The sequence below is a fragment of the Anguilla anguilla genome, chromosome 11 (genome assembly GCF_013347855.1).
Source record: "Anguilla anguilla isolate fAngAng1 chromosome 11, fAngAng1.pri, whole genome shotgun sequence".
Taxonomy (NCBI): domain Eukaryota; kingdom Metazoa; phylum Chordata; class Actinopteri; order Anguilliformes; family Anguillidae; genus Anguilla; species Anguilla anguilla.
Genome location: NC_049211.1, coordinates 3,433,610 through 3,458,517, shown reverse-complemented (window position 1 = coordinate 3,458,517; position 24,908 = coordinate 3,433,610). Strand labels below are relative to the sequence as shown.

Below are 24,908 nucleotides of genomic sequence, written 5' to 3'. Positions count from 1 at the left end.
CCCACCCACCCTGTGCGTCGCTTTTTTTCTGTGAATGCGTCACAGGGCTGGTCTGTGAAATACGCCCCCCCCCCCCCCCCCGCTCCCTGTGATGATTCTGTTTTGCATTCTGCATGACTGCCCTGCTCTGCAGTACCGCACGTAGAGCCCCTCCCCCCACTCAGCATCAACGCTTTTTCCTTTTTTTTTCTGTCTGTCTGTCCTCTGTCTCGCTCTCTCTCTCTCCCTCTGTCTCTCTCTGGCTCTGTCTCCCTCTCCCTCTCTGGCTCTCTCTCTCTCCCTCTCTCTGTCTCCCCACCCTCTCTCTCTCTCTCTCCCTCTCCCCCTCTCGTCCTCTCTGGCTCTCTCTCTCTCTCTCTTTCTCTCCCTCTCCCCCCCTCTTCCTCTCTGGCTGTCTCTCTCCCCCCTCCCTCTCTCTCCCTCTCTCTCTCCTGCGTTCTTCACACACGTGACCCACAGCTCCTCTTTCCAGTGTTTATGGTCCGGGGGCCCACGCGCGGGTTGTGGCAGCGGGGGGGGAACGGTGACCACGGCGATTTCCCTCGGAGGGGTGGGGGGGTGAAACACGGAGACGACGTCCTCCCGATTTTACGCTTTCCTTCCTTTCCCCGTTCCCCCGGATTCATCGTCTCCGGTTTTGATCTGAATTCACGGCGCTCCCCAGCCACTGGAGCGAGAGGCCAGAGCCGGAGGAGCCCCACGGCGGAGGAGGAGCCCCACGGCGGAGGAGGAGTCCCACGGCGGAGGAGGAGTCCGCGGAGGCGGAGGTGAACCTCTGGCGCCGGAGGAGGTGAATCTCTCCTGTCTCTGTCACCCTCTTCCCTCGCCTCCTCATGTTCCATCCATCATCCGAGCGAGAGAATGCCACGAGCCGGTCCCTCCATCTTTGCTGCCTGACCAGATTATGCTTACGATGTTTATTCATTCTCCCCCATCTGAATGCAGTCCCTGGCTGTGGGCAAGCGCTGCTGGTGTTTGTACTGCTGTGTTTAGTTTGAGTTCAGCGCTGTGACCTTTTATGCTTCACCGTACGCTGTACGCATGCGCGCCTGTTTTCCATGATTCTGTCATTAATTCATATCCATTCTGTTTGATCTATTATCAGTAAAGGCCTATTGCAACAGTTGATGGATTCATTAACACCTATTAGGCTAATACATAAATAAATGTTATTTTGAAGTGTGGTGTGAAATCATTTTCAAATTCTTGTTTTAAAAATAGATGCATTTTTTCCCAGCCCTATTAATCTCTGTATATTGCCTCAGCAGGTCACATTAATGTGTGTAGCAACATATTAGTTTGATCTGACATATGTATGTGCAGACACTTCCAGGCATCTTCTGACTGCTTTCTCTGCTGTGCTAGTCGGCTTGTCCTCTGCACTGTAACCAATCTTCCTTAATCTACCTGCAGTGCCCTGTAACCCCCCCGCCCGCCAGCCCCCCCCCTGGCCCGGCGGGCGGCCATGCAGCCCCACACGGCCGAGGTGGCGCGGCTGTACCAGACGGAGTTTGTGCGAAGCGCCCGGGCGGTGGGCGCCCTGTGGGCCATCTGCACGCTGTGCTTCGCCATCATCGAGGTGGTCATCCTCATCCAGCCGTCCTGGGTCGGGACGCGGGAGCAGCGGTTCCAGGGCGGGGCGCGCCCCCCGCAGGCCGGCACCCTGGGCCTGTTCGAGGTGTGCCTGGAGTCGGACTGGCCCGTGCCGGAGTGCCGGGGGGGGCTGCGCACCCTCACCCCGCTGCCCGCCTTCCAGTCCCCCGCCGTGCTGGTGTGCATCTCCCTGGCCATGGTCTGGGTCAGCGTGGGCTGCCTCTGCCTCTTCCGCTTCTGCAACGCGGCCACCGTCTACAAGATCTGCGCCTGGCTGCAGCTGACTGCCGGTGAGGGGGGGGGTTGGGTGTGGGCTAGGGCGGGGCGGGGCGGGGCTAGGGCAGGGGCGATGGGGTAACGAGGTAATGATTGGGCCATGATGAGGGATTGGTGAAGCAGTGAAGAGGTTAGGCTATGTGATGGTGAGGTAGCGAGAAGGTGGGGTTATGAAGAGATTGGGGAAGAGAGGAGGTAAGGTTGGGAAGAGTTTGGGTTATGAGATAGTGAGATAGTGAAGAGGCTGGGTTATGAGATAGACAGTGAAGACGTTTGGCTGTGAGATGATGAGATGGTGAAGAGGTTCATATATGAGATGGCGGGGTTGTGAAGAGGCTGGGTTATGAGATGGTGAGATGGTGAAAAGGTTGAGTTATGAGATGGAAGAGGCTGACCCCCCCTCTCTCCCCCCTCCTCTCTCTCTGCCCCGCCCCCACCTCCTCTCCCCCCCCCCCCCCCCCCCCCCGCCCCCCGCCCCCCCCCGCAGGGTTCTGCCTGGCCCTGGCCTGCGTGCTCTTCCCTGACTCCTGGGAGTGCGCGGAGATGCGGGCGCTGTGCGGGGAGCGCGTCAGCAGCTTCTCCCCGGGGAACTGCTCCGTGCACTGGGCCTTCGTGCTGGCCATGCTGGGAGTGCTGGACGCCGCCATCCTGGCCACGCTGGCCTTCGTGCTGGGGAACCGGCAGGACGCGCTGCTCCCTGAGGACGGCAAGGACGGTGAGAGCCAAAAAACACGCGGTGAAAATATTCAGTGGTAAACCAACTCTGATAGAGTACATATGATACCTTACACAATGGGCTGGTAACCGCTTTTCACTTCATTACAGGCATTTAGCTGACACTCTTATCCTGAGCGACTTGCACTACTTTTTACATAGAATTTACACTGCATCCATTTATACAGCTGGATATATGCTGAAGCAATGCAGGTTCAGTACCTTGCTCAAGGGTACAACGGCAGTGTCCTACCCGGGAATCGAACCCGCAGCCACTGCCCCATACTATGCCTCTTGGGCTCTCATACAAACTCCTTTAGAGTTAAATTAATGCTGACAATATTGACAGTGTACTTTGCTCATAGACTGCTCTCCCAAAACCAGAAACTTTTAAAGGACCATTAAAACCACATCCATGAATTATTAATCCGTGATGCAGCTGGACACTTCCCTTTATAATAATATCTCACACAGTACCACAGGAGGCATCTTTTTTTAAACATCTTTGCTAATCATTTCTGAGTCATAGCCAGTGTTTCTGACCCCCTGCAGAAATATCACTAACCCAGTGGTTCTCAAACTTGGGTCCTGGGCGGACCCCACTGTGTACGCTGGCTTTCATTCCAACCTCAACTGCAGTCCCAGAATTTTAACAAGCTGTTAATTTCTCTTTTTTTTAGGAGCTTTTCTTGTTTTAGAGCTGGGGTCCCCAGTCTTATCCAGAAAGGAGTCTTTGCTATGCACCTTGATTAGCAGAAGCAGGTGTGTGCGCACCCACACTGGCCCTTTCTGGATAAGACTGGGGGACCCCTGGCCCGAGTTTGAGAACCACTGCACTAACCCAACGTTCCTCCTCCCCTTTTTTGCAGTAACTGGGTTGCTTTTAGCAGCGTAGCAGTCCTATGACCACATCAGAGCTGTCTGTCAGTGAGAGAGGTGAGCCTTTTATATATATATCTGTCCTCCTGTCCATATGTGCACTATTGCATTCTGCATTATTTCTATAAAGACATTTTTTTGGCTGAGAAATACTTACTATCACACGTGTAATTCAGCATCTATTTAATACAGTCTCACTCACACAAACGAATTAGCAGCAGTTATAAAAGCTGTAAGACCAACTGTTTAAAAAAAAAAAAAAATACAGAAAAAGTAGGAAAGCTCATGGTGGCTCATTTTAAGTCTGAGAAAATGTATACCCCACGCACGCAGTGCAATGTGCAAAGGCACAGGTCTAGGTAAATAAGCTACAATATGCAAGGGACATGTGACAGTGGATCACCTGCTAGAGCTGATTTTACCATGCCTGCAGTCACCTGCAGTTTTATCATTATATATTTTTGGAACAGAAAAATATGAACTCAGCTTGACAAAATGCAGCAAAATGTTTGCAGTGTTTATCCAACTCTAACAGAGTGTATATGAGTCCACTCTGGCCATAGTGGACTTGTATAAACTCTGTAAGTGTTGATTTAACACTGAAATTTTTACACTCTGTACTATGCCTCTTGTACTTCCTTACACGCCCTACTTGTTTTTCCTTCAGAGGACGATTCTCTCATGACGACGCTGTTCTCTCTCTAACGGCGAGCGACAAGAAACAAACATACTCCTCCCTCTCGGCATTACATCATCTCCAAGCAAGATTCCGGTTACGTAATGAACAGTTGCCTGGCAACAGCTTCCCTGTTTCTCCCCCTTAGTGACGGGGGAGAGACAGGGATGTTTTTTTTCCTTCCTGCATTTCACATCTTGTCCCCTGCTGTGTAAAAAAACGGTTAAATAGAAGGAGGGAGAGCTGGGGACAGGCGCGAGGTTGCCGTTCGGTTGCTGTGCTCAGTAGCTCGAGAGGATCGTTCTGTTTGTTCTGTTTTTACAAGGCACCTGAGGTCAGCTTTCACTAATAAGGCAATAAAAATACAACAGAGCAATTCAAACACCGACAAAGCAGTATGTGTCAGTTTTATTATATTTTCAAAGACGGTGTTTTCCATGTATTTATTGTGACAGATCAGTATATTCTGTCACCTCGTAAGCTACTTCATACAGTGTATTTCAAAGGGGCAATGTGCAATATTCAACATGAGATTATGAAAATAACACGCTGCACGCTGCACAGTAAAAATGCCCAGTGCTATTTCAACTCCGACAGAGTTTGCAAGGCCGTAGTGGACTCGTATGAACTCTGGAAGAGTTGATTCAACACTGAGCATTTTACTGCGTGGGAACAGAAATGTATCACGTCGACTTTGGGACTTGCAACGATTTTTCTTTCACGCTGTTCCTCTTCCTGTGCAGAAATAGCCTACTGAATAACTGTGAATAAGTTTATGCGCTTTGTTTCAGAGCCCACCGGTCTCTCCGCACTGCAGTCTCTCATTCAGCTCATTTAAATATGCCTTTCCTAAACGTAGTCCCTTGTATGTGAATTCTGTATGATAAATAGGTTTGTATTAGCACGTGTTGAAGTTTTTAATTGCATGGGCTTCTTGCTGCTGCCTTGGTGTTTTAAGGTATATGTGCTTTATATCATTATCTATATCATTAAACATTAAGCTTCAGTATGTTACATTTGTGGTTATAATAATAATAATTTTTATTATATAATGGTAACGAATGAAATTGTAAAAATGGCGGTGTTTCGGAAGTACGAATCAGCTGGTTCTGAGAGCCTGCCCATGGAATTCAATCTCAGTGAGAGCCTGTGCAATACTTTTCATACGTAAATGTGAGAAAGGAGGCTTGTGCGACATTCATGAACATGTCAGTAGATTTGAGAATGGGGAAATTCTTGATGCCTGGAATTCCATTTTCCGCGCAGCCCTCATTAGCTACATTTCCTATTACAACGAATACATATTATTCATAAAAATGTAGACTTTTTCATAAAAACACTAACAATTTTCTAACTAATTTTCTTTACAACTGGAAGTATTAACCCTTTTAAGATCAGATTTTTTTTTTTTTTTGAATGCTTCTTCAAAATTCTAAGTCAGTGTTCTAGAACTCCAGTTGTCAATAGTGATTGTGACATCATTAGAATGTTCTGGTAAGAGCATTCTAATCAAGTATTTGTGATCCTGATCCTTAAAGAGTAAAAGCATAAAACCACTCTGAACGCTTTGCAACCTGTCCAAAACATACCAAGAACATTTGTTTCCCTTGTTTTGGAAAGGTACGTGTTTTAGATTTCACCGGGTATGCCCTTCTGACTGTTAATATTATTATTGTATATGACTGTAAAGTAGCCATTAAAACAGGCAAAATATTGCATCTGAAATTCAAGATTTATTTCTTGTTCTTTGTGTGATGATAGCATGACTTCCTGTTCAAAGCATGCTTGCAGTTTGAGGGAATTTATTTCACATCAATTAATAACAGCAATAAGTCAAAACACAAATATTTTGTCAGCAATATGTAAAGCAAGCTGGGCCTTAAATTGCAACAGGAAACAAACAGCACATTTTCCACATAGAAATTTATTATCGTATACGGTTATCCAGTCTGCAAAAAATTCAGTTAAGCAACCGTGTTTTTGTACAAGATCTCAGACTGCACAAATATCGATAAAGCTACAATAATCGGAACCACTGCTTTTTTTCTTCTACAGTTACAGAATAAAACGTGACCAACAAAAATATTGAGATATTGAAGTAGGACAAGGGAAAGCCTTATGATCCAGGGTAGGATATTCCACGTTGTCGCTCGCGCAAGCGAAGCAGAAGGGAGTTAGTCGCACTATTGCTGAAAACGATAAAGCGAGCTCGGGTTTGCAGTTGTGATATCCACGGGCCTGTTTTTGGGCTGTGCTAACGGCAGCTGCTAGCCCGGGAAAACGGAATTAACTCTCTCTGTATAACGGAGCGATTTCTGGCCTCGAGTCGACAGTCACCACCTGAACACTGAGGGATGCGCTCTCTTTCCTGTTTCCCAAGCTGTGTGTATAGATATATGGATTAATTGTCATTATTTTATTGTCCATAACGCCGAGGGCTGCTCAGAAGCTATCGTCGGCTAAGGGCATCAAATGCTCTCTACAACGGGCTCGCGCTGCGGCTGTTATACTTCCTCTAAGAATGAATGTGCCATTCTGATTGACGGTTAATGGACATCTTTTATGGGTTTGAAAATGATACTTACAGTATACGGTATCTTGATATTGATCGTACATTTGTAGATATTTGGCGTTCCGTCATGAACCACATATTTCCCTCTGCTTGCGCCTTCATAGTGGTGGACATGTCATGAGACTAAACAGCCTCTGTGTTGACTTGCAATGGGGTTTGGTGTAGGTAAAAAATAAATACCTAAATATTTTTCGTCACAAAAATATCATTACATCTGTTGGCGGAAATGTTGGTCCCTTATGAAAAGTGCTGCAATATCACTGGTGTGTAAGGTCATCATTTTGAAGGTTAACATTCGTTTGTTTATTGAATACAGCTAAAAAGAATACCATTCAGCGGCATTGAAACCGCAAACTGCCGAAATGCTAATTGTTTGACAAGGAAGTTCCATAGATGTGTTTTCCTTCCCCCACTGGCTGTAGCTCGTAAACGCTCCCATCTAGCCTAGACTAGGTGTTCATAAATTTGAATATATAAAAAAATAACTGGGCCCAAATCCAATGACACTTTCACACAAAACACCTCAATACACAGGTAGTTCAACTTTAGCACCTGGGAACGGTTAAGACTGACAGTTAACTGACAGCAGTTTCAGTCACCCCTCCATGTGAAAATCAGTTTACCTCCATACGATTTCACTTTAAAAGGATTGGAGTGATAAATGGCAAAAAAATAAATGCTCGTTTAAGTATGTGTGTGGTGGAGAGATTCATTTTACGTGATTTTAGCCATTTCAGTGGTGGGTAACTCTGACTTCTGCTTCCGCTTAGCCCTAGAATAATTACAGGCTGTTGAAACAGGAAAATATAAGTGTTTCGCTTTTCCCCTTTTCTGAATGAAATGTTTTTCCAAGATTTTTGACTGATGGAGGAAGGACTGACTGACACGTGACACGATCGTGAGGAGGGTTTTTTTTTCTTCTCAGATCCATCGCTCAGCTCTCCTGTCAGTTACACCAAGCACATTTTGCATTTTTTATTATTATGTTAAAGCAGAGTACATTTTTAACCTAGACTGGATAAATTTTTTTTTCTTTATTAAATTTTTTTTGGAGATTTTTAAAATTATTTTGCATTGTTTTCTCTGGAGGCAAATTGTCTCGGGTGCAGACAGCTTTGTCTATTTCCTCACAAGCTGATATAGTTCTTTTTTAAAAGTGTGTTTTTTTGTTTTTAGCGTGGATGTCCATGTGCAGCGTGTAGGCAGGTGCAGTTAATGTGGCGGCCTTGTCTTTTCCCCCCCCCGCCCCCGTCTGGCTCTACTGCGGAAGGTACTGCAGGATGCGTTGAGCCAGCAGGTTGGGGTCATAGGTCAGGGCCCGCCTCCTTCGGACGTGTCTCCCCCCCTGCTGCAGGTCGGCGTCGATGCGCTTGATCCGCTGCAGCCCGCCCCCGCCGCCGCCACCGCGCGCCCCCGCCATCGCCGCCGCCGCCGCCGCTCCGGCGGCCATCTTGTCTTCATCGTCCCCCAGTCTCTTCACCCTCAGCAGCGAGGCCTCGCTCTTGGAGGGGGGCAGCGGGGCGGGGTCCGCCGAGCGACGGGACCGCTTCAGCACCCTCCCCCCGGCGCCGTCCCCGCCCACCGCCCCCAGGTCCCGCCTTGAAAGGCGGGCCGGGGCATTCTGGGTAGCGTCGGACGCCAGGCTGGACAGCACGCGACCAACAAGGTACCTGAATGAAAAAGGGAAAACATTCATTTATCATGCTTAACATTCAATAGGACGTGACTCTATTGAACTATTATCGAGACTGACCTGTCTCGTATTACAAGGCCAGACAATGAGAAACCAATGGCTATTGAGCCTTAGGCTATTGATTGGTTAAAAGGTTTATTCTTAGCTCTAGCTTTCGCCATCTGTTTGTCTATTTTGACAGTCATCAATGTGGATCAATAACTCCAGTGTAAATGATACTGCCAGCACTATATCACCAGCCGTTGTGTTATTGCTTTTTTTACATTACCTTAACTATTTGTTGCCCTGTGACTGTTGTCATGCAGTTATGTCATTGTGATGTTTGACTGTTTAGCCTGTGGGCATTCGATAACCTCTTAACCCGGCCATTCACAGCACAGTGGTGTAAACACCCTCCACTGGTGTATGGGAAATAACGTGCAGGTTGGAGTGTTTATCCGCTAATGCACTGTTAGCAAGCGTTGCCAGTGCTACCGCACTATCAGCAAGCGTCGCCAGGGTTACCAGGGTTGCCAACTGTCACGCGTCTGACATTTCAGCCCGAATGTCACGCTCGCGCACTCCCTCAGGAAATGACCAATCAGACCTATGTGCCCTCCTCGCAGTCCGCAATCAAATTCGGGTCACGAGACAGTCTGATATTAAAATTATCACCCCGGCCTTCTGATCAAAATTGGGGACCCTGTCACACGCTATCCAGGATGAAGACCCTGCTCCCACTGGTTCTTAGACATTTTAATGCTGGGGTCCAAATTAGAAATACTTTTTAATATCAGGACACAAAATTTTAAGTTCAGTACCTTTCGGAGACCCATTAAATCCTCATACTAGCACCGCCTAGGGGACTACAGACTCATTCCGGGGCCCACCTCACACACTCCTGTGACCCATTTTAGGTCCCGACCCATAGCATAGGAAACACTGGGCATAGGAAACACATAGCTCAAGAGGTAAGACCGATTGTCTGGCAGTCGGAGGGTTGCCGGTTCAAACCCCGCCCTGGGCGTGTCGAATTGTCCTTGAGCAAGACACCTAACCCCTAACTGCTCTGGCGAATGAGAGGCATCAATTGTAAAGCGCTTTGGATAAAAGCGCTATATAAATGCAGTCCATTTACCATTACCATTTGGCACTCTCCCCTCCCCTCTCCTCACCTCAGCACCTCCTCCTCCTTCGCGTCCGTCCCGGGTTCTCCGCGCGCCTCCTGCAGCCGGTTGTCCCGCAGCCCCGCCCGGAGGAGCCTCTCCTGGCGGTAGCGGTTGAGCAGGGCCTGGGTGAGCTGCGGGTCCAGGAGGCCCTGCCATGCGGCCTGGGGCTTGGCCATGTTCAGGCCCTGGTCCGTCTCGTCGTAGTCGGGCGGGTACGGCCCCTGGAAGTCCCCGGGGCCTTCCTGCTCCGCCTCGTCTTCCTCCTCCTCCTCTTCCTCGCCCGCCCTCGGGCCGTTGGCGTCGCCGTCGCCGAGGAGGCGGAGCAGGCCGCTCAGGTAGGCCGCCTCCTGGTCCCGCCTCCGGTCGTCCTCGGCCAATCGCTGCAGGGCCTGTCCCATGGCCTGCCCCCTCCACCCCTCGGGGGGGTAGTACAGCTCGTTGCCCCGCCCCTCCGCGCCGCCCGCGGGGGGGTATGACATCATCTGGGCCTCGTAGGGCAGGGTGTCGCGCAGTTCGCGCCGGAGGCGGTGAATCCCGCCGGACGATCGAGAACCAGACAGAGACTGAGAGAGAGAGGGAGACAGAGAGAGAGGGAGAGAGAGAGAGAGAGCAGAGAGAGAGGGAGAGGGAGAGAGGGAGAGAGAGGGAGAGAGGGAGAGAGAGAGAGAGGGAGAGAGAGAGAAGGAGGGAGGGAGAGAGAGAGAGGGTGCGAGAGAAAGAGAAGGAGGGAGGGGGAGAGAGAGAGGGTAGCACTTTACAATAAGGTCACATGAACTGGCATTTACTAATGTAGCTGTTAACACAAATTAATAATGTACAAATACATACATTATGCATGAAATGAACTTATCATTCGTTAGCAGTTGACCAATACAAAAAAATGTAACTAATATATTATTTTTGTGCTTATTTATACATTAGGGAAACACAGAATGAAGGATAACATTTTTTTATTCCGATATGAATTGGCATTAACTAATGTAGTTGTTAATTAATGATGTACAAAGGCATTAACAAAGCTGTACAGATTAACTTTTCAGTCGTCAGTAGTTAACAACGACATTAATTAATGCAAATTCACTGTGACCATTTTGTGAAGTGCTGCTGAGAGTGCTGTCGGTTATTCATGAGAATACAAAAACGTATTTAAAAACGTTGAATGAGTAATGACTCAAAACGTGGGCACACATTCTCTGTGAAAGGATTCAGTTGTCGGGGGATACAAGCGTATGGATGTTATCAGAAATTTTCCACCAGAGTTCCAAGTGCGCACGTCCACACGCACACACACACTCACAGGCACACCTTTGAAGAGAGACACCTACGGCTAGTCGAGAAAAGGTTTTTGATTAGAAGAGGAGAAGTGTTCCGTTAAATTCAGAGTTATAATCATTCTGATAATGATTACATGAGGGCATGGTTAATTAAAATGAGGCGTGGGCCCCTTCTTCAGTTACCTGAATGGTAGAGCGTGTGCACTTGTTTGCACGTCTAAGCACGTCTTTCCTACTTTCCTAAGAACTTTAATGGTGGAGAGAGTCCCAGTTTTTACATAATAATACACTTCTGTGGACTTTTAAATTCTGTTTTTTGCTCTCTCAGTGAAAGCCCCTGCCTGTATGGACGAGTGTGTGACAGATCCTGATTAAACACCAATGGCTCCTCCTCGCCACAACATTAACATCTGGGGCTTGAGATATTCAAATGGGTTGAAGACGCTGTTTGCCGTTTTAAACACTGACAACCACGCAATATTGCCATTTGTATGATTTGGGTACAACTGGGACGCTGTACAGTGCTGTATCACGTTAGACGACAGTAATCTCATTCACAGACGAGAGTCAGTTGTTTTCAGAATGTAGCCTACCGGCAATTATACATACAGTATGTGTATTATGTATGCATGTGTGTATGTACGTACATACCTTGTAGTATGTTTCACTCATAACCTAGCAACCTGGCTACACTCCATAGCAACAAATGTTTCTCTAATTGCAGTGAGCATGGAGTCATAAGGGACCAGAATCAAATTTTTTGTGTTTAATGTAAAATCTTGTTAATTCTTGATGGAGAAGTGACTCAGACTGGTAGCATATTTAGATAAGTTGACAAATCAAATCAGAGTCACGCCTAACTGCCGTAGACTCACCACCAAGCCTAGCCAATCAGCATGGATCGAAAGCCATCACATTTATTTTAAACAAGGCAAGACAGGATATTTAAACAATATCCTGTCTAAGTAAAAAGAAGAAGAGTAAATATTTATTTTTAAAGGGAAAGTATCTGCTGTTCAGTTGTTAAATGTTAAATATTTATCTGTCCTAAAATTCACTATCTGAAATATGCTCGTACTTGCTAGACTTATAAACTATGGGCTTGGCCATTGCTTACTATGTAATTTCTTTTTAAAGGAAAAGTTTGCAGTTCAGTTGTTAAATGTTAAATAGTGAATTTCAGGATAGATAACTATTTAACATTTAACAACTGAACTGCAAACTTTTCCTTTAAAAAGAAATTACATAGTAAGCAGCAAGTACGGGCATATTTTAGACAGTGAATTTTAGGATAGATAACTATCTAAAATATGCCCTTACTTGCTAGACTTATAAACTAGAAGCTATGGCCATTGCTTACTATGTAATTTATTTTCTAAAATATGCCTGTACTTGCTGGACTTGCTCAAGTATAAGCATAAGTGCTATAATGCAAAAGTGTTCATTTAGAAACAGTGCAGCTCAGGAATGGGCCCAGATTTACTGACAAAGAAACAATAGCGAACTTTTATGCAAGTTTATATCGGAAGATTCTACATGTAACAAACCCAAAGAAATTGTGTTGGCAACTCAAAGATGAAATGCGACACGTTTTAATGAAGCTGAGTGGCAGCGGGAGTCAGCACACAGTTATTTGACCGATGGAGCTGTACGTCTTTGTCACCCTTTTTTTACATTGAGGTCATAATGATACGCTGTCATCGGCCCATTTTGCAACTTTTTTTTTTCTTTTTCACAAGAAAAATTATCTTCCCATTCACGATGGAGGAAGCGCTTTGGGTGCGCTAGATAACTGAAAATCACAGTTTGTCAGCGTGACACAAGCATGCCCAGATCCGTGGACGTGCGCCTGGTAGAACTAAAACTCTCAGCCATCTGATGTTTTGTCCTTCCAATGGAATTGGCAGTTATTACAAACTGAAGAGCACAATTAATCTCATTGTGTTGTCGAGTTCTGTTTTGCTTTGTAGGACTGAATACATCGACATAAATAAAACCCCACAATTCATTCAGCTTTCCCCAGGATTTTGGTTTACTCGCATATCTTCTTCTCCTTAACATGAATGAGCACAAAATAAATGTTTTCCAAAAATAAATTTGAGTAATATCATACTGTAAAGGCTCAAGAGTAAAGAATAAAGTGTTGTGGCGCTTCAGGGGCCTGATTTCCACTTCTGAGGAGGACAGGACGGAACATTCCGGAACAGTTTGTGTGACGAGACAGACGGCAGCATCAGCAGGTTTTCTGGAGGAGCTCTGTGGACGGGGCTCTTATAATGAATGGTGGCGTAGTTAATGGAAAAATTTGTCATCTTTACCAACCCTTCGCTCTCTCTCCTCTCTCTCTCTCCCACATCCTTTCTTCCCCTCCCTCCTCCTCCTCCTCGTCCTCCTCCTCCCCTCCCTCATGCCCCTCCTGTTCTCCGTTCGGTGAAATATGAGTCAGAGGTGTGTGTGGAGATTTAAACTGCAGGATGTCATCCAGTCATTCTCACCCTCCCCCAGCCCTGATGCTATCCTGTTATTGTTCACACCCCTGTACATACACACACCCCTGTATGCACGCACACATAAGTGCACGCATGATCACATGCACGCTCGCACACACGTGCACATGCACACATGCGCTCACATGTACACACATGCACACTCGCACGCACACTTACACACACTCACATATGCATGCCTGCATGCATGCTCATATACATCGACAAGCAAACACACACGTACGCGCACACACACACACGCTCACAAACGCATATGCACATGTACACATACACGCACACACACAAACATGCACACACACACACACACCCGCTATGAGACACCTGTCCGCCCCAGCATAGCCCGGCCCACCTTCCTCCCGCTCTCTCCCCACACACTGACTCATCCAGCCGCCCCCATCAAAGACACTTCTCAATATAGCGCACAGTTTCCACTGTGCACAGATCTGTCTGCTCTCAGACGGGTCCTCTAACTGAAAGGCCCCCCGACAGCCTAGCGGCGGAGCGGCAAAGCGGGGTTATGTCAGCGAGACAGGATCCCCGGGCGTCGCGTCCAGCAGAGACACAATCCACCCCGGTCTCTCCGGGACCAACGTGAGTCCATTTAAGCCAGCAGATCTGACTGCTGTGGGCGCGCCAGAGTCCTTTTCAGGGACCCGCAGAAGGAGGCTTACACCAGCTGCCTTCTGTGTGCCGATGTCAGCGGAATCGATGGAAAAGGACAGTGTGAATACGGATGGACGGACTGAATATTCATGTGTGTGCCGCCCCCCCCCCCGGCGCGTGTCTCGTGTTGAGCGGAATGACGAATGGATTAAAGGGGAAGGTGAGAAGGGAGTGGCGGAGTGTAGGTGATGTTGCACTGGTTGCACTGACTGGAAAGGGAAGAGAGGCATGGTAAATGGTAAACGGACTGCATTTATATAGCGCTTTTATCCAAAGCGCTTTACAATTGATGCCTCTCATTCGCCAGAGCAGTTAGGGGTTAGGTGTCTTGCTCAAGGACACTTCAACACACCCAGGGCGGGGTTTGAACCGGCAACCCTCCGACTGCCAGACAATCGGTCTTACCTCCTGAGCTAAGTCGCCCCATTATTATCTGAAACAATGCTAAGGCTAAGGCATTATTATCTGAAACAGGTTCTGGGGAGAATGGAAAAAGAAATGCAAAAAGAGAAGGGGAATCAGTTGAGGAAGATGATAAGGGAGAGTACAGTGATGAATGAGAAACTGAACCAATTTAAAGATAATCGTGTGCACGATTAATCTGCTAAAAGAACTTGATAGGCTCAAAGTGAGTGGGGTGTGGATGGTTTGGTCGAATCCCTAAAATAGCCATTTCAGAATAATTAAGTGTCCCTAAGGGTGACTAATATACCCCCCAAGCTGCTATATTTAACCCTTCGAGGTGTAAGAGAGAATGTTCTAGAATGCAATTAGAACGTTCTATAACTGAACATTCTAATGCTGATGTCACAATCGCTGCAGTGGTAACTGAATAAGCAAGTGGAGTTCTAGAACACTGACTTGGAATTTTGAGAAGAAAAAAAAACAAAAAAACCTGCGCTTCAAAGGGTTAACGAGCAAACAAACGTGTGAGGCGTGGTCTGGACCGACCGAGCGATGACAAGCCGCCAGACGTCCATTACTCATTTCACCCTGCTCACCTCCTCGGCCCATTCATTTAGCCGAGATTTACATCGATTTAGTCCGGCGTGATTTACTGCAACCCCTCGCCTGACTACTTTATCTCGGCTCTGCATCTACGCTCCGGACCCTTTTAACTGCCGTGGGGTGTAGCTGTAGCTCCCTCTGGCTCTCCGGGCCTTTCCGAGCAACATCATCGCGCTCATCTCCTCCTGTTCTGCTTCAGCGGCACTGTTCATTTCCCCAGGTGTAATATGATCCACACGTCTGGCCTGCTGAACACATCGTCAGGCGTTACCGGCACCTGTGCTCCGCACACCTTCAGTGCTGCAGTGCCCTCAGTTAACCTTGCGAATACTGTAGGTCAGGTGACCAGACTTCCTGGAGGACCTGGTGTTCGTGAAGCAGAGAGAACCTACAATAATGGCAGTTGTAGTTTGAAAACCCATTGGAACGTAGTAAGCCTGAATTGTGTGAAACGTGTAAAAATGAATTAAGATATGGGGTTGTCCCTGTAAAAAGTGCTGAGATATGGGGTTGTCCCTGTAAAACGTGCTGAGATATGGGGTTGTCCCTGTAAAACGTGCTGAGATATGGGGTTGTCCCTGTAAAAAGTGCTCTGATATGGGGTTGTCCCTGTAAACCGTGCTGAGATATGGGGTTGTCCCTGTAAAACGTGCTGAGATATGGGGTTGTCCCTGTAAAAAGTGCTCTGATATGGGGTTGTCCCTGTAAACCGTGCTGAGATATGGGGTTGTCCCTGTAAAACGTGCTGAGATGTGGGGTTGTCCCTGTAAAAAGTGCTCTGATATGGGGTTGTCCCTGTAGAACGTGCAGAGATATGGGGTTGTCCCTGTAAAACGTGCTGAGATATGGGGTTGTCCCTGTAAAACGTGCTGAGATGTGGGGTTGTCCCTGTAAAACGTGCTGAGATGTGGGGTTGTCCCTGTAAAAAGTGCTGAGATATGGGGTTGTCCCTGTAAAAAGTGCTCTGATATGGGGTTGTCCCTGTAGAACGTGTAGAGTGAAAAACTGGGACATCTGGTCACCCTATCAATAGGTGAACTAAGTGTTACTTTTTTATCCAGGCAGTCAGCGGTGCAGCTCTAACTTTTAAAGGTTAGGGTTTAAAACGAGATGGGAGATGGATGTTTAATAATAGAGCATGTGAGTGGAGAGTGACGTGTGCGTGTGAGCGTCTGAGTGTGTGTGTGTGTGTGTGTGTGTTTTTGTGTTTGTGAGTGTATGAGTGTGTGTGTGTGTTTTTTTGTGTGTGTGAGCGTGTGAGTGTGTGTGTGTGTTTTTTTGTGTGTGTGAGCGTATGAGTGTGTGTGTGTGTGTTTTTTTGTGTTTGTGAGCGTATGAGTGTGTGTGTGTGTTTTTTTGTGTGTGTGAGCGTGTGAGTGTGTGTGTGAGCGTATGAGTGTGTGTGTGTGAGCGTATGAGTTTGTGTATGTGTGTGTGTTTTGCGTGTGTGTGAGCGTATGAGTGTGTGTGTGTGTGTGTTTTTTTGTGTTTGTGAGCGTATGAGTGTGTGTGTGTGTTTTTTTGTGTGTGTGAGCGTGTGAGTGTGTGAGTGTGTGTGTGAGCGTATGAGTGTGTGTGTGTGTGTGTGTGAGCGTATGAGTTTGTGTGTGTGTTTTTTTATGTGTGAGCGTATGAGTTTGTGTGTGTGTGTGTTTTGTGTGTGTGTGAGCGTATGAGTGTGTGTGTGTGTGTGTGAGCATATGAGTGTGTGTGTGTGTGTTTTGTGTGTGTGTGAGCGTGAGCACAGGGGTGGGACCCTGGAATGAGTCACAGAGGCAGTGAGACGCTGTTGCGCATCCTGACGCGCGTCACGCGTCCGTCTGACTCGCATACGCGCGTAGGCAGTGACACCCCTCCACCCTGCGTCAGAGAACAACGCGCAATTTCATATCCATCTCTGCACCATGAGACCCATGTCCCCACGACAACAAATCTGCTGTTTTTATTTCAATGATTTCATAGTTTCCTTTCCCAGGCATACGGTAGAGTTACGGGACGAGATGTTTCTGCCGCTCTGCCGCCACCCTCAGCATCGAGCCGTGCTTTTTAATGCACACACAGCGCCATTCATTTGTGTTACGTTCTCTCTCTATTAGCTTTGGGACTGTGGGATTCTGGGAAGGTTTTAAATATGCCTTTTTTTTTTTTCTTTTTTTTTAACGCCTGAAGGTAACGGATGGACCTCCCCAACAGCACAGCAGTGTTTGCTCGCGCTGCCAGTCCAAACTCAGGCTCAGATTTCAGGGAAATAGGATTTAATTAAAGACTGGACTGAATACGTAAAGAAACCAGCCAAAGAAAATAAGTAAGTAAGTAAATAAATAAATAAATAAATAAATAAATAAATAAATAAATAAATAAAATCAGGTAATCGATGCCATGTGTTTTGGTGTACTGCCCAAAATGCTAACGCCTAAAGTGTGTCCAAGTTATATTTAAACTCTATAAATGCCATGGGATTGGGTATATTTAATTCAGCCCCCCTGAATTAGGCACATTAAAACCTGCTGAGGCCACGTGAGGACAAAGTCTCCTCCACGGAAAAGCACATTAATCATTAAAGCGTTTACGCACACAGTTACCCGGGATTCGTGCGCAAGGATGAGACTGTAGCCGTGAATGTTCCATAGCGCAGACTCGTTTGCAACAGGCAGATTCACCCGTTTTTACTGCAGCTTTCAAAAGTTTTCAGTCTGTTTCTGTAGTGCTGTGCATTATTTTTTACAAGATGTTCTACAGGATGTTTTAAATATATCTATATCTATCTATCTATCTATCTATCTATCTATCTATATATATATATATATATATATATATATATATATATATATATATATATATATATATATATATATATGCTTCGGTATATTAGCATTCCTTTTTGGAAATGAAATAAAAACATTTGGAAGATAGTAGATTTACAATCAGAACAAAACTGTTCATTACAAATTTTTGTTTTTCTCTCATAACATACAACCAGCAGATCCTCTTTTCGTGTGGCATGCAATTAAATGCACTTTTACTGGCCAATCAACCCAAGTTCATCATTAAAACAACAACAGCTCAAGACAAAAGAATAAAAACTGCCAAAAGAAATTGAGATGCTACATCAGTGGTTGATGGCTCGGACAAAATATCAACAGAAACGTTGGAGAACAAACTACTGGGAAGAAGTTATTCAAGCTCAAGTAATTACACAACAAAACAGATGGAGAAAGATGAAAATGAAAAAAATTTTCTGAAAATGCACAGAAATGAATTACAACTAATGTTAAAAACCTGCCACACCTATTTATATAAATTTTTTTCTTTCATTCAAGTCTCAGCCAACCCCACCGAACAATGTATACTGTGATTATTTTCTCCAAGAAAAATTTGCTGACGTTTGGTGAAAGCCTGAAGGCAAGCTCTGTCTGGCAAGCAAGTCAGTGCAGAGTAGAAAAACACCTGGCATTATGGCACATGGCATCCCAACAGAGGCGTAACAAACATTTTATTAACCAATTACAGGTCCGTTAGTTACATTTAAATTATTTATGTTATCAGGATATACTCTCTGCTACACAATGAGGTCTGATTTCTCTATAAAAGAAGAGGGTAATGGTGAATATAAAGATCCAATTCACATTAAAAAACTTTATAATAGGTAAATGTGTAGCTTATCTTATCATATCATATCATATTAATCCGTGGACAGTCTGGCTTTTTACAGGGACAAAAAGAGAACTAAGGCTGATCATATCAGCCGTAATGGTGTGCAAATTTGTGATTAAATGGATGGCACCAGGAAGCTACTAGAACATTCTGCTTAATGGATTCGCAGTGCGAGTCAGTCCCTGACCGTATGCAGCTATTAAGCTATTAATAGCCTACCTAACGAACGCAGCTGTCTTTTTCCCCATCGAACAACAAACCAGACGCTAGTGCGCTTATCGATGTTTTCCTAATAGCAAATGTACTGCACGTTACAACATCTCATTCGCGTCTTCTTGCAGATGTCAATAGCGTTTAATCTTTTTTTTTTTTTTTTAATCTTTACTTATCTTAGCCGTTGTTGGCTAAATATGAATAACAGCTCTGTGCAAGTACATACTGCATAAAAGAGGCACTAAAATTGATTTCAGAAGCTTGTTAATCTTTGACCGGCATTGGCAGTTGCAAACAGTGCAAGGTGTTCTGATCACCTGACGTGAATGTAATCTAATCCAGGTAATTCTTATTAGTATACAATTTCTTTGGACTATTTTGAAATGTGTTTATAATCTGTGTGTATTAACGACATGCACTACATGGCCAAAAGTATGTAGACACCTGATATCCAACATCTCATCCAAAATTTATGGGCATTAATATGGAGTTGGTCCACCCTTTGGTGCTGTAACAACCTCCACTTGACTGGGATGGCTTTATACTAGGTGTTGGAAAATTGCTGCAGGGATTTGCTTTCATTCAGCCAGAAGAGCATTAGTGAGGTCTGGCACCGATTGGGTGATTAGGCCTGGCTCGCAGTTGGCTTTCCAATTGATCCCCGAGGTTTGATGGGGTTGAGGTCAGGGCTCTGTGCAGGACAGTCAAGTTCTTCCACACTGATCACAACAAAATCATTTCTATATGGACCTCGCTGTGTGCCCAGCGGCATTGTCATGCTGAAACAGGAAAGGGCCTTCCCCAAACTGTTGGCGGAGCACAGAATCATCTGTAACGTTATTGTATGCTGTAGCATTAAGATTTGCCTTCACAGGAACTAAGGGGCCCAGCCCAAACCATGAAAAACAGCCCCAGACCAAGGGGTGTCCAGATACTTTTTCACATATAGTGCAGGTTAGGTTTATAGAGGGGATGGAAGTCATGATTTTTATGGAGCGTACACACAATGTGGCCCACTGCCCCGCATAGTGCATGTGTGTCATGCGTCTTTTCGGGAAAATCAGTGCGATGTTGCTGGGGCTTGGTGACTGATTGCTGTATTGTGTGGAGATGAAGCTTATGCCCTCAGAAGCCAGTTGCCATGACAGCATAACTCTGCTATTCCCAGCAGTAAGTTCTTGGCTAATTAGATTGCGCTGCCTTGGCTATCGATCTCCTTTGAATCTCGCAGTCCGAACCAGCGCCTTATATATCACATTGAGAAATCACATGTCCATAGCCAGTGCCTTATATCACATTGAGAAATCACAGGTCCAGAGCCAGTGACTTATATTGCATTGAGAAATCACAGGTCCAGAGCCAGCGCCTTATATCACATTGAGAAATCACAGGTCCATAGCCAGTGCCTTATATATCACATTGAGAAATCACATGTCCATAGCCAGCGCCTTATATCACATTGAGAAATCACATGTCCATAGCCAGCGCCTTATATCACATTGAGAAATCACAGGTCCATAGCCAGTGCTTTATATGACATTGAGAAATCACAGGCCCATAGCCAGTGCCTTATACGACATTGAGAAATCACAGGTCCATAGCCAGCGCCTTGTATCACATTGAGAAATAACAGACAGACAGCTAACATCTGTAAGAGCAGCTACCTGTGTGAGCAAGGCTAGGTCTGGGGCAGTTCTAGTGAAAAGTCTTTTTCCTGATTAATATTATTAATAATAAGTACACCGTGTCCCGCAGTAGAGCGCCCTGACCCAGCCCCTACAGGACGGTGCCAGGAAACGTCCTCCCCGTGTTCATTAGCGTCCGCCCACCACGCTGTTCCGTTCCAGCCTCCAAATCACCGGAGAAAACCGCATTTCCTCCGACAACGAGCGCCTCGTGGACACCGTGCCTTAGAGGTGAAAACAGGAGTAGCTGTCCGTGGTCCTGAATCACGTGTCTCAGCCGGGACGGAGCTGCACATTGTTTGTGCAGGGGAAAAAAAACATGAAAAAGGGCCTGCCCTGCATGTACACACACACACACACACAGAGACAGACACACACACACACACAGACACACACGCACACACAGACACATACACACACACACACACACACACACACAGACACACACACACACTCACACACACACACACACACACAGACACACACACTCACTCACACACACACACACACACAGACACACACACACACTCACTCACACACACACACACAGACACACACACACACACACACACACGCACACATACACACACAGACACACACACACACACACACACACACAGACACACACACACACTCACTCACACACACACACACAGACACACACACACACACACACACAGACACACACGCACACACAGACACACACACACACACAGACACACACACACACTCACACACACACACACACACACAGACACACACACTCACTCACACAGACACACACACACACTCACTCACACACACACACACAGACACACACACACACACAGACACACACACACACTCACTCACACACACACACACAGACACACACACACACACACTCACTCACACACACACACACACACACACACACACACACAGACACACACACACACACACACACACTCACACACCCCACTTCTAGGGTCCCTCTGGACCCGCTGCTGTCCGTAAGGCTCTTCCTGTTATACTCCCTTATCTCCACCCCTGTGACTGTAATGGATGTTTTTACTCTTCAGTAGTTCTCATTAATTTCAAACAAATGATGCTTAAATCTAGTAGCCATATTTAAGTTACTTGCATGAAAGAATGAAGCCTAACTTTCATTATAATACAAATGCATACAGCCAGCTGTCCCATTTCAATATTAGATCTGTGATCGCGTATCAGGAATAGAAGTGATTTCCAGGGTTGGACTTTATAATGCACATCTAATGAAAGTAAACAGGTCCAGCTCATTGTCATTTCCTGTAGCTAACAGATAACAAAAACGTGGGTTATGCCATGGATTAAAGATAGATCTTTCCCATCACGGATATGAAAGGGAAGTAGACTTACACATTCATAAAAACTCGTTTCACCTTAAATATGCTGACACAGGCCTTTCCTCCGGGGAATTATACATCAACAGATTTCATTCTTCATACTGTGCAATTTCACAGCTTAGGTTCAGCAGTAGAGAATAAATTTGGTATAAATGCAAGGAGACAGCGAGTCAAACATTGCATTAAGCCGAGAGCACCAAAAAAGAAAAGAAAAAGAAAAAAACAAAACAAACAGAACCTAGGCTATGTCCCTCTTGGTAGCGCTATTACTTAATGCTAATATATCAAAGCAAGCTCTAAGCGTTCTCTGCCCTGAATTCAAATGAGTACAATGCTATCAACATAATTCCCATTATATGATCTGGTCAGAATGCATGAATGAATAAACACCATATTTCATATCTGTGATTTAATAACTCTGAAATGAGAATGTACAGGGAGCACTGGCATTTCTTCGGCAGCTGAATTTTTCATTATTTATGTCTGGAGAGCATTTATGGTTTTGGTGCATTCATGTCATTGCTAATTCACTGGGATTAAACTGTATATTTTTATTAAAGAATTAAAAACTTTGCTGATGATCTAAATCTGTTGTTACTTGCTTCACAGTTTAGTGGGTTAGGGGACATTGAAAAACAAGGGAAAAAAACCCACAATGGAGGAGTCTGTACTTTATTCACCATTTTCATGCGGTGATGTAAGAACGTCACATCCCCCATCGCTGATGTGCGAGCGGTGATTAAGGGTTATAAATCCCTCTTTGCCTGTTTGCTTCTCATCCTCTATATGACCTTTGAACACAAGGCGGCAGGTGGCTGTGCTAACCTTTCAATGCTAAATCTGTACCTTTCAGAGTCAGACTCTCTACCTCGTATCGCGTTCTAATTAGATGTGATTTCGTCCAGGCTACCGTGTTTGACGTGGCACTGTGCCTTGTTCTTTTGTCTTACTCACTGAGAAACAGGAAACAGATGGACACGATGAAATAGATAACGTGATCATTCCCCCCCCCTGGACAGTTGGGAAATGAATGTGCCCTTCTCCTTGCGGATCACACTCATAATTTCCAGTGGAATGGCTTTTATGATGTTGACGCGTTGTTCATGTGATGCACGCTCACTGTCCATATGGTCTTGCGTGTGTCACAAACATTGGAGGCTAGAAAAAATATTGCAGGTACTCAAAATGGAATCCTTGCCGCTAAAAAACTGCATGGCGTTTTAGAAAATGCCGGTTTGTATTTACTCTCTTACCAATTAAAGTTTTTTTTTTCTGGATTACTGAACCATTTCCTGTTATCACAGAATTTATCCTTTGTGTTTTCCCTTTGGTAATCATCTTTTTTTCTCCACTGAAATATTAATTTGTACAGCAATGCTGGCTTACATGTTTATGAGTCTAATTTTCATAAAATCTCTGTTGTCTCTGTTTTCCTCTTTCCCTGATATTTAAATGAAACTCCACCCTAAACAGATTTCTGCCGTTGCCAAGCAATGCCAGTGGAAACACCCCCCCCCCCCCCCCCCGCTCTCTCTCTCTCTCTCTCTCTCTCTCTCTCTCATGCCAAGAAATCATTGCTCAGGTTCCAGACCCACCTGTTCTTATTAGGTGTCCAGCTGCTATGGTTAAACCAGATATATATTTATTTTTATTTTCTAATACCTTGGATTAGAAAAAAACTGTAAGCTGTGTCTCTGATGTATACTCAGTAAATAAAGGTTTATTTCCCCCCACAAAATGCAGTTTTGAGAAAAGATTTTATGCTTATTGTAGCCCCCTTATATGTCCGTATGAATGCGATACAAATATATCCCGATATCCTGAATATTGCATGTGGAGACTTTCCCAACATACAGTATTCTGCCTTGGATAATCTCAGGGTATTGACCTTAAGGAAACACACAATACATATGAAACTAATGCTCTTATGAACCTCTGCTCTGGCAATATTTTTCAGGCGTGTTGCGTGGATTTCATCTCATTACTCTCTCTCTGTCTCGGTTTCTCTCTTTCTCAGTTTGTCTGCCATTGTCTGATATAATGACTGAGTGTATACACACAGACGCACGCATGTTCAGCTACATTCTCATTCTAATCCACCTCACAGTACCGATGCGCAAGACCCATGTGCAGCTACAGATGAACAGCAAGCGAACCGGCGTTGACTAGTGACAGTTTCTTATACCACAATCATTGATCTCCCCCCCCCCCCCTCACAAATTATTTTAATTTTGCACCTGTATTTTTTTTTCCGATTGTTATCTTGATTTTCCAAACCTAGCAGCAGACCCCATACACAGTCAACAACAGCGATACATTTCAATCCGCTGTCCCAAGCCTGCTGCTGTTTTGGCTTTGCTCTGTAAACAGTACCAACCCTCATCCCCCCCCCCACCCCCCCCCTCTCTAGGTGTCTCCGGACGGTAGACCGGCTGTAATCGTATCTGAACGCTTGTCTGAACGTGCGTACCAGCTCTCCGCGGCTAACGACCGGCGGCGGCGGCTAACGCAGAGCAGGTCGCCGTGGCGACTCCCGCTTACCTTGGCCTCCAGCAGCAGCCGGGGAGGCAGCAGGAGGGTGAAGGAGAGCAGCAGAAAGACTGCGCTGGTCAGAGGGCCCGACATCCTGGAGGAGAGAATGAGGCTGCCCCAGCACTGAAGGAAAAGACGCTGCCGCTCGGGCAGAGCGAGCCGGCCCCAGATATACGGGAGGGGGAGGGGCCTAAGAGACGCGGAGAGGGAGGGAGCTGTGAGAGGAGGGGGAGGGGGCGGAGCTTAGAGGGAAAAGATGCTGCTGCTTGGAGAGAGCGAGCCGGCAGGAGATGTATGAGAGGGGGAGGGAGCTGTGTGCTGGGGGGAGGGGCTAAAGAGAGGAGGCGGGGCTTGTAGTAAGATTGACAGCACTGAAGAGAGCTGACGAGGAAGGGAAGAGGAGAGAGGAGGAAGCTTGGCTGGAAGATGAGGACTGAGCGTGTGCGAGATGGAA

General features: G+C 45.9%; 2 protein-coding genes across 3 annotated transcripts; one reads left to right on the top strand and one right to left on the bottom strand.

The window, feature by feature from the left end:
- Window positions 1–311: 311 nt before the first annotated feature.
- On the top strand, window positions 312–7,388 carry lhfpl4b (LHFPL tetraspan subfamily member 4b). Of its 2 annotated transcripts, none has more exons than XM_035382886.1 (5): window positions 312–768; window positions 1,412–1,883; window positions 2,357–2,584; window positions 3,453–3,519; window positions 4,130–7,388. In XM_035382886.1, the coding sequence occupies exons 2-4, from the start codon at window positions 1,466–1,468 to the stop codon at window positions 3,476–3,478; spliced, it is 672 nt and encodes a 223-aa protein (XP_035238777.1). In that variant the 5' UTR covers window positions 312–768; window positions 1,412–1,465; the 3' UTR covers window positions 3,479–3,519; window positions 4,130–7,388. The 2 variants fall into 2 exon arrangements, with proteins under 2 accessions (XP_035238777.1, XP_035238776.1); XM_035382885.1 differs by having other exon boundaries at window positions 313–790; window positions 1,414–1,883.
- Window positions 5,924–24,629, bottom strand: pcsk1nl (proprotein convertase subtilisin/kexin type 1 inhibitor, like). Its single transcript, XM_035382884.1, has 3 exons — window positions 24,464–24,629; window positions 9,558–10,114; window positions 5,924–8,380 (listed from the first exon to the last, which is right to left on the bottom strand). Exons 1-3 carry the CDS (start codon window positions 24,545–24,547, stop codon window positions 7,969–7,971), a joined length of 1,053 nt encoding a protein of 350 aa, XP_035238775.1. The 5' UTR covers window positions 24,548–24,629; the 3' UTR covers window positions 5,924–7,968.
- Between the last annotated feature and the right edge of the window lie 279 nt (window positions 24,630–24,908).

Coding starts and splice junctions, on each gene's coding strand:
- lhfpl4b (XM_035382886.1), top strand. CDS start 1,466: ATGCAGCCCCACACGGCCGAGGTGGCGCGGCTGTACCAGACGGAGTTT. Junction 1,884..2,356: donor CTGGCTGCAGCTGACTGCCG/GTGAGGGGGGGG, acceptor CCCCCCCCGCAG/GGTTCTGCCTGGCCCTGGCC. Junction 2,585..3,452: donor CCCTGAGGACGGCAAGGACG/GTGAGAGCCAAA, acceptor CCTTTTTTGCAG/TAACTGGGTTGCTTTTAGCA.
- pcsk1nl (XM_035382884.1), bottom strand. CDS start 24,547: ATGTCGGGCCCTCTGACCAGCGCAGTCTTTCTGCTGCTCTCCTTCACC. Junction 10,115..24,463: donor GGCTGCTGCTGGAGGCCAAG/GTAAGCGGGAGT, acceptor TCTCTCTCTCAG/TCTCTGTCTGGTTCTCGATC. Junction 8,381..9,557: donor AAGGAGGAGGAGGTGCTGAG/GTGAGGAGAGGG, acceptor TTTTTCATTCAG/GTACCTTGTTGGTCGCGTGC.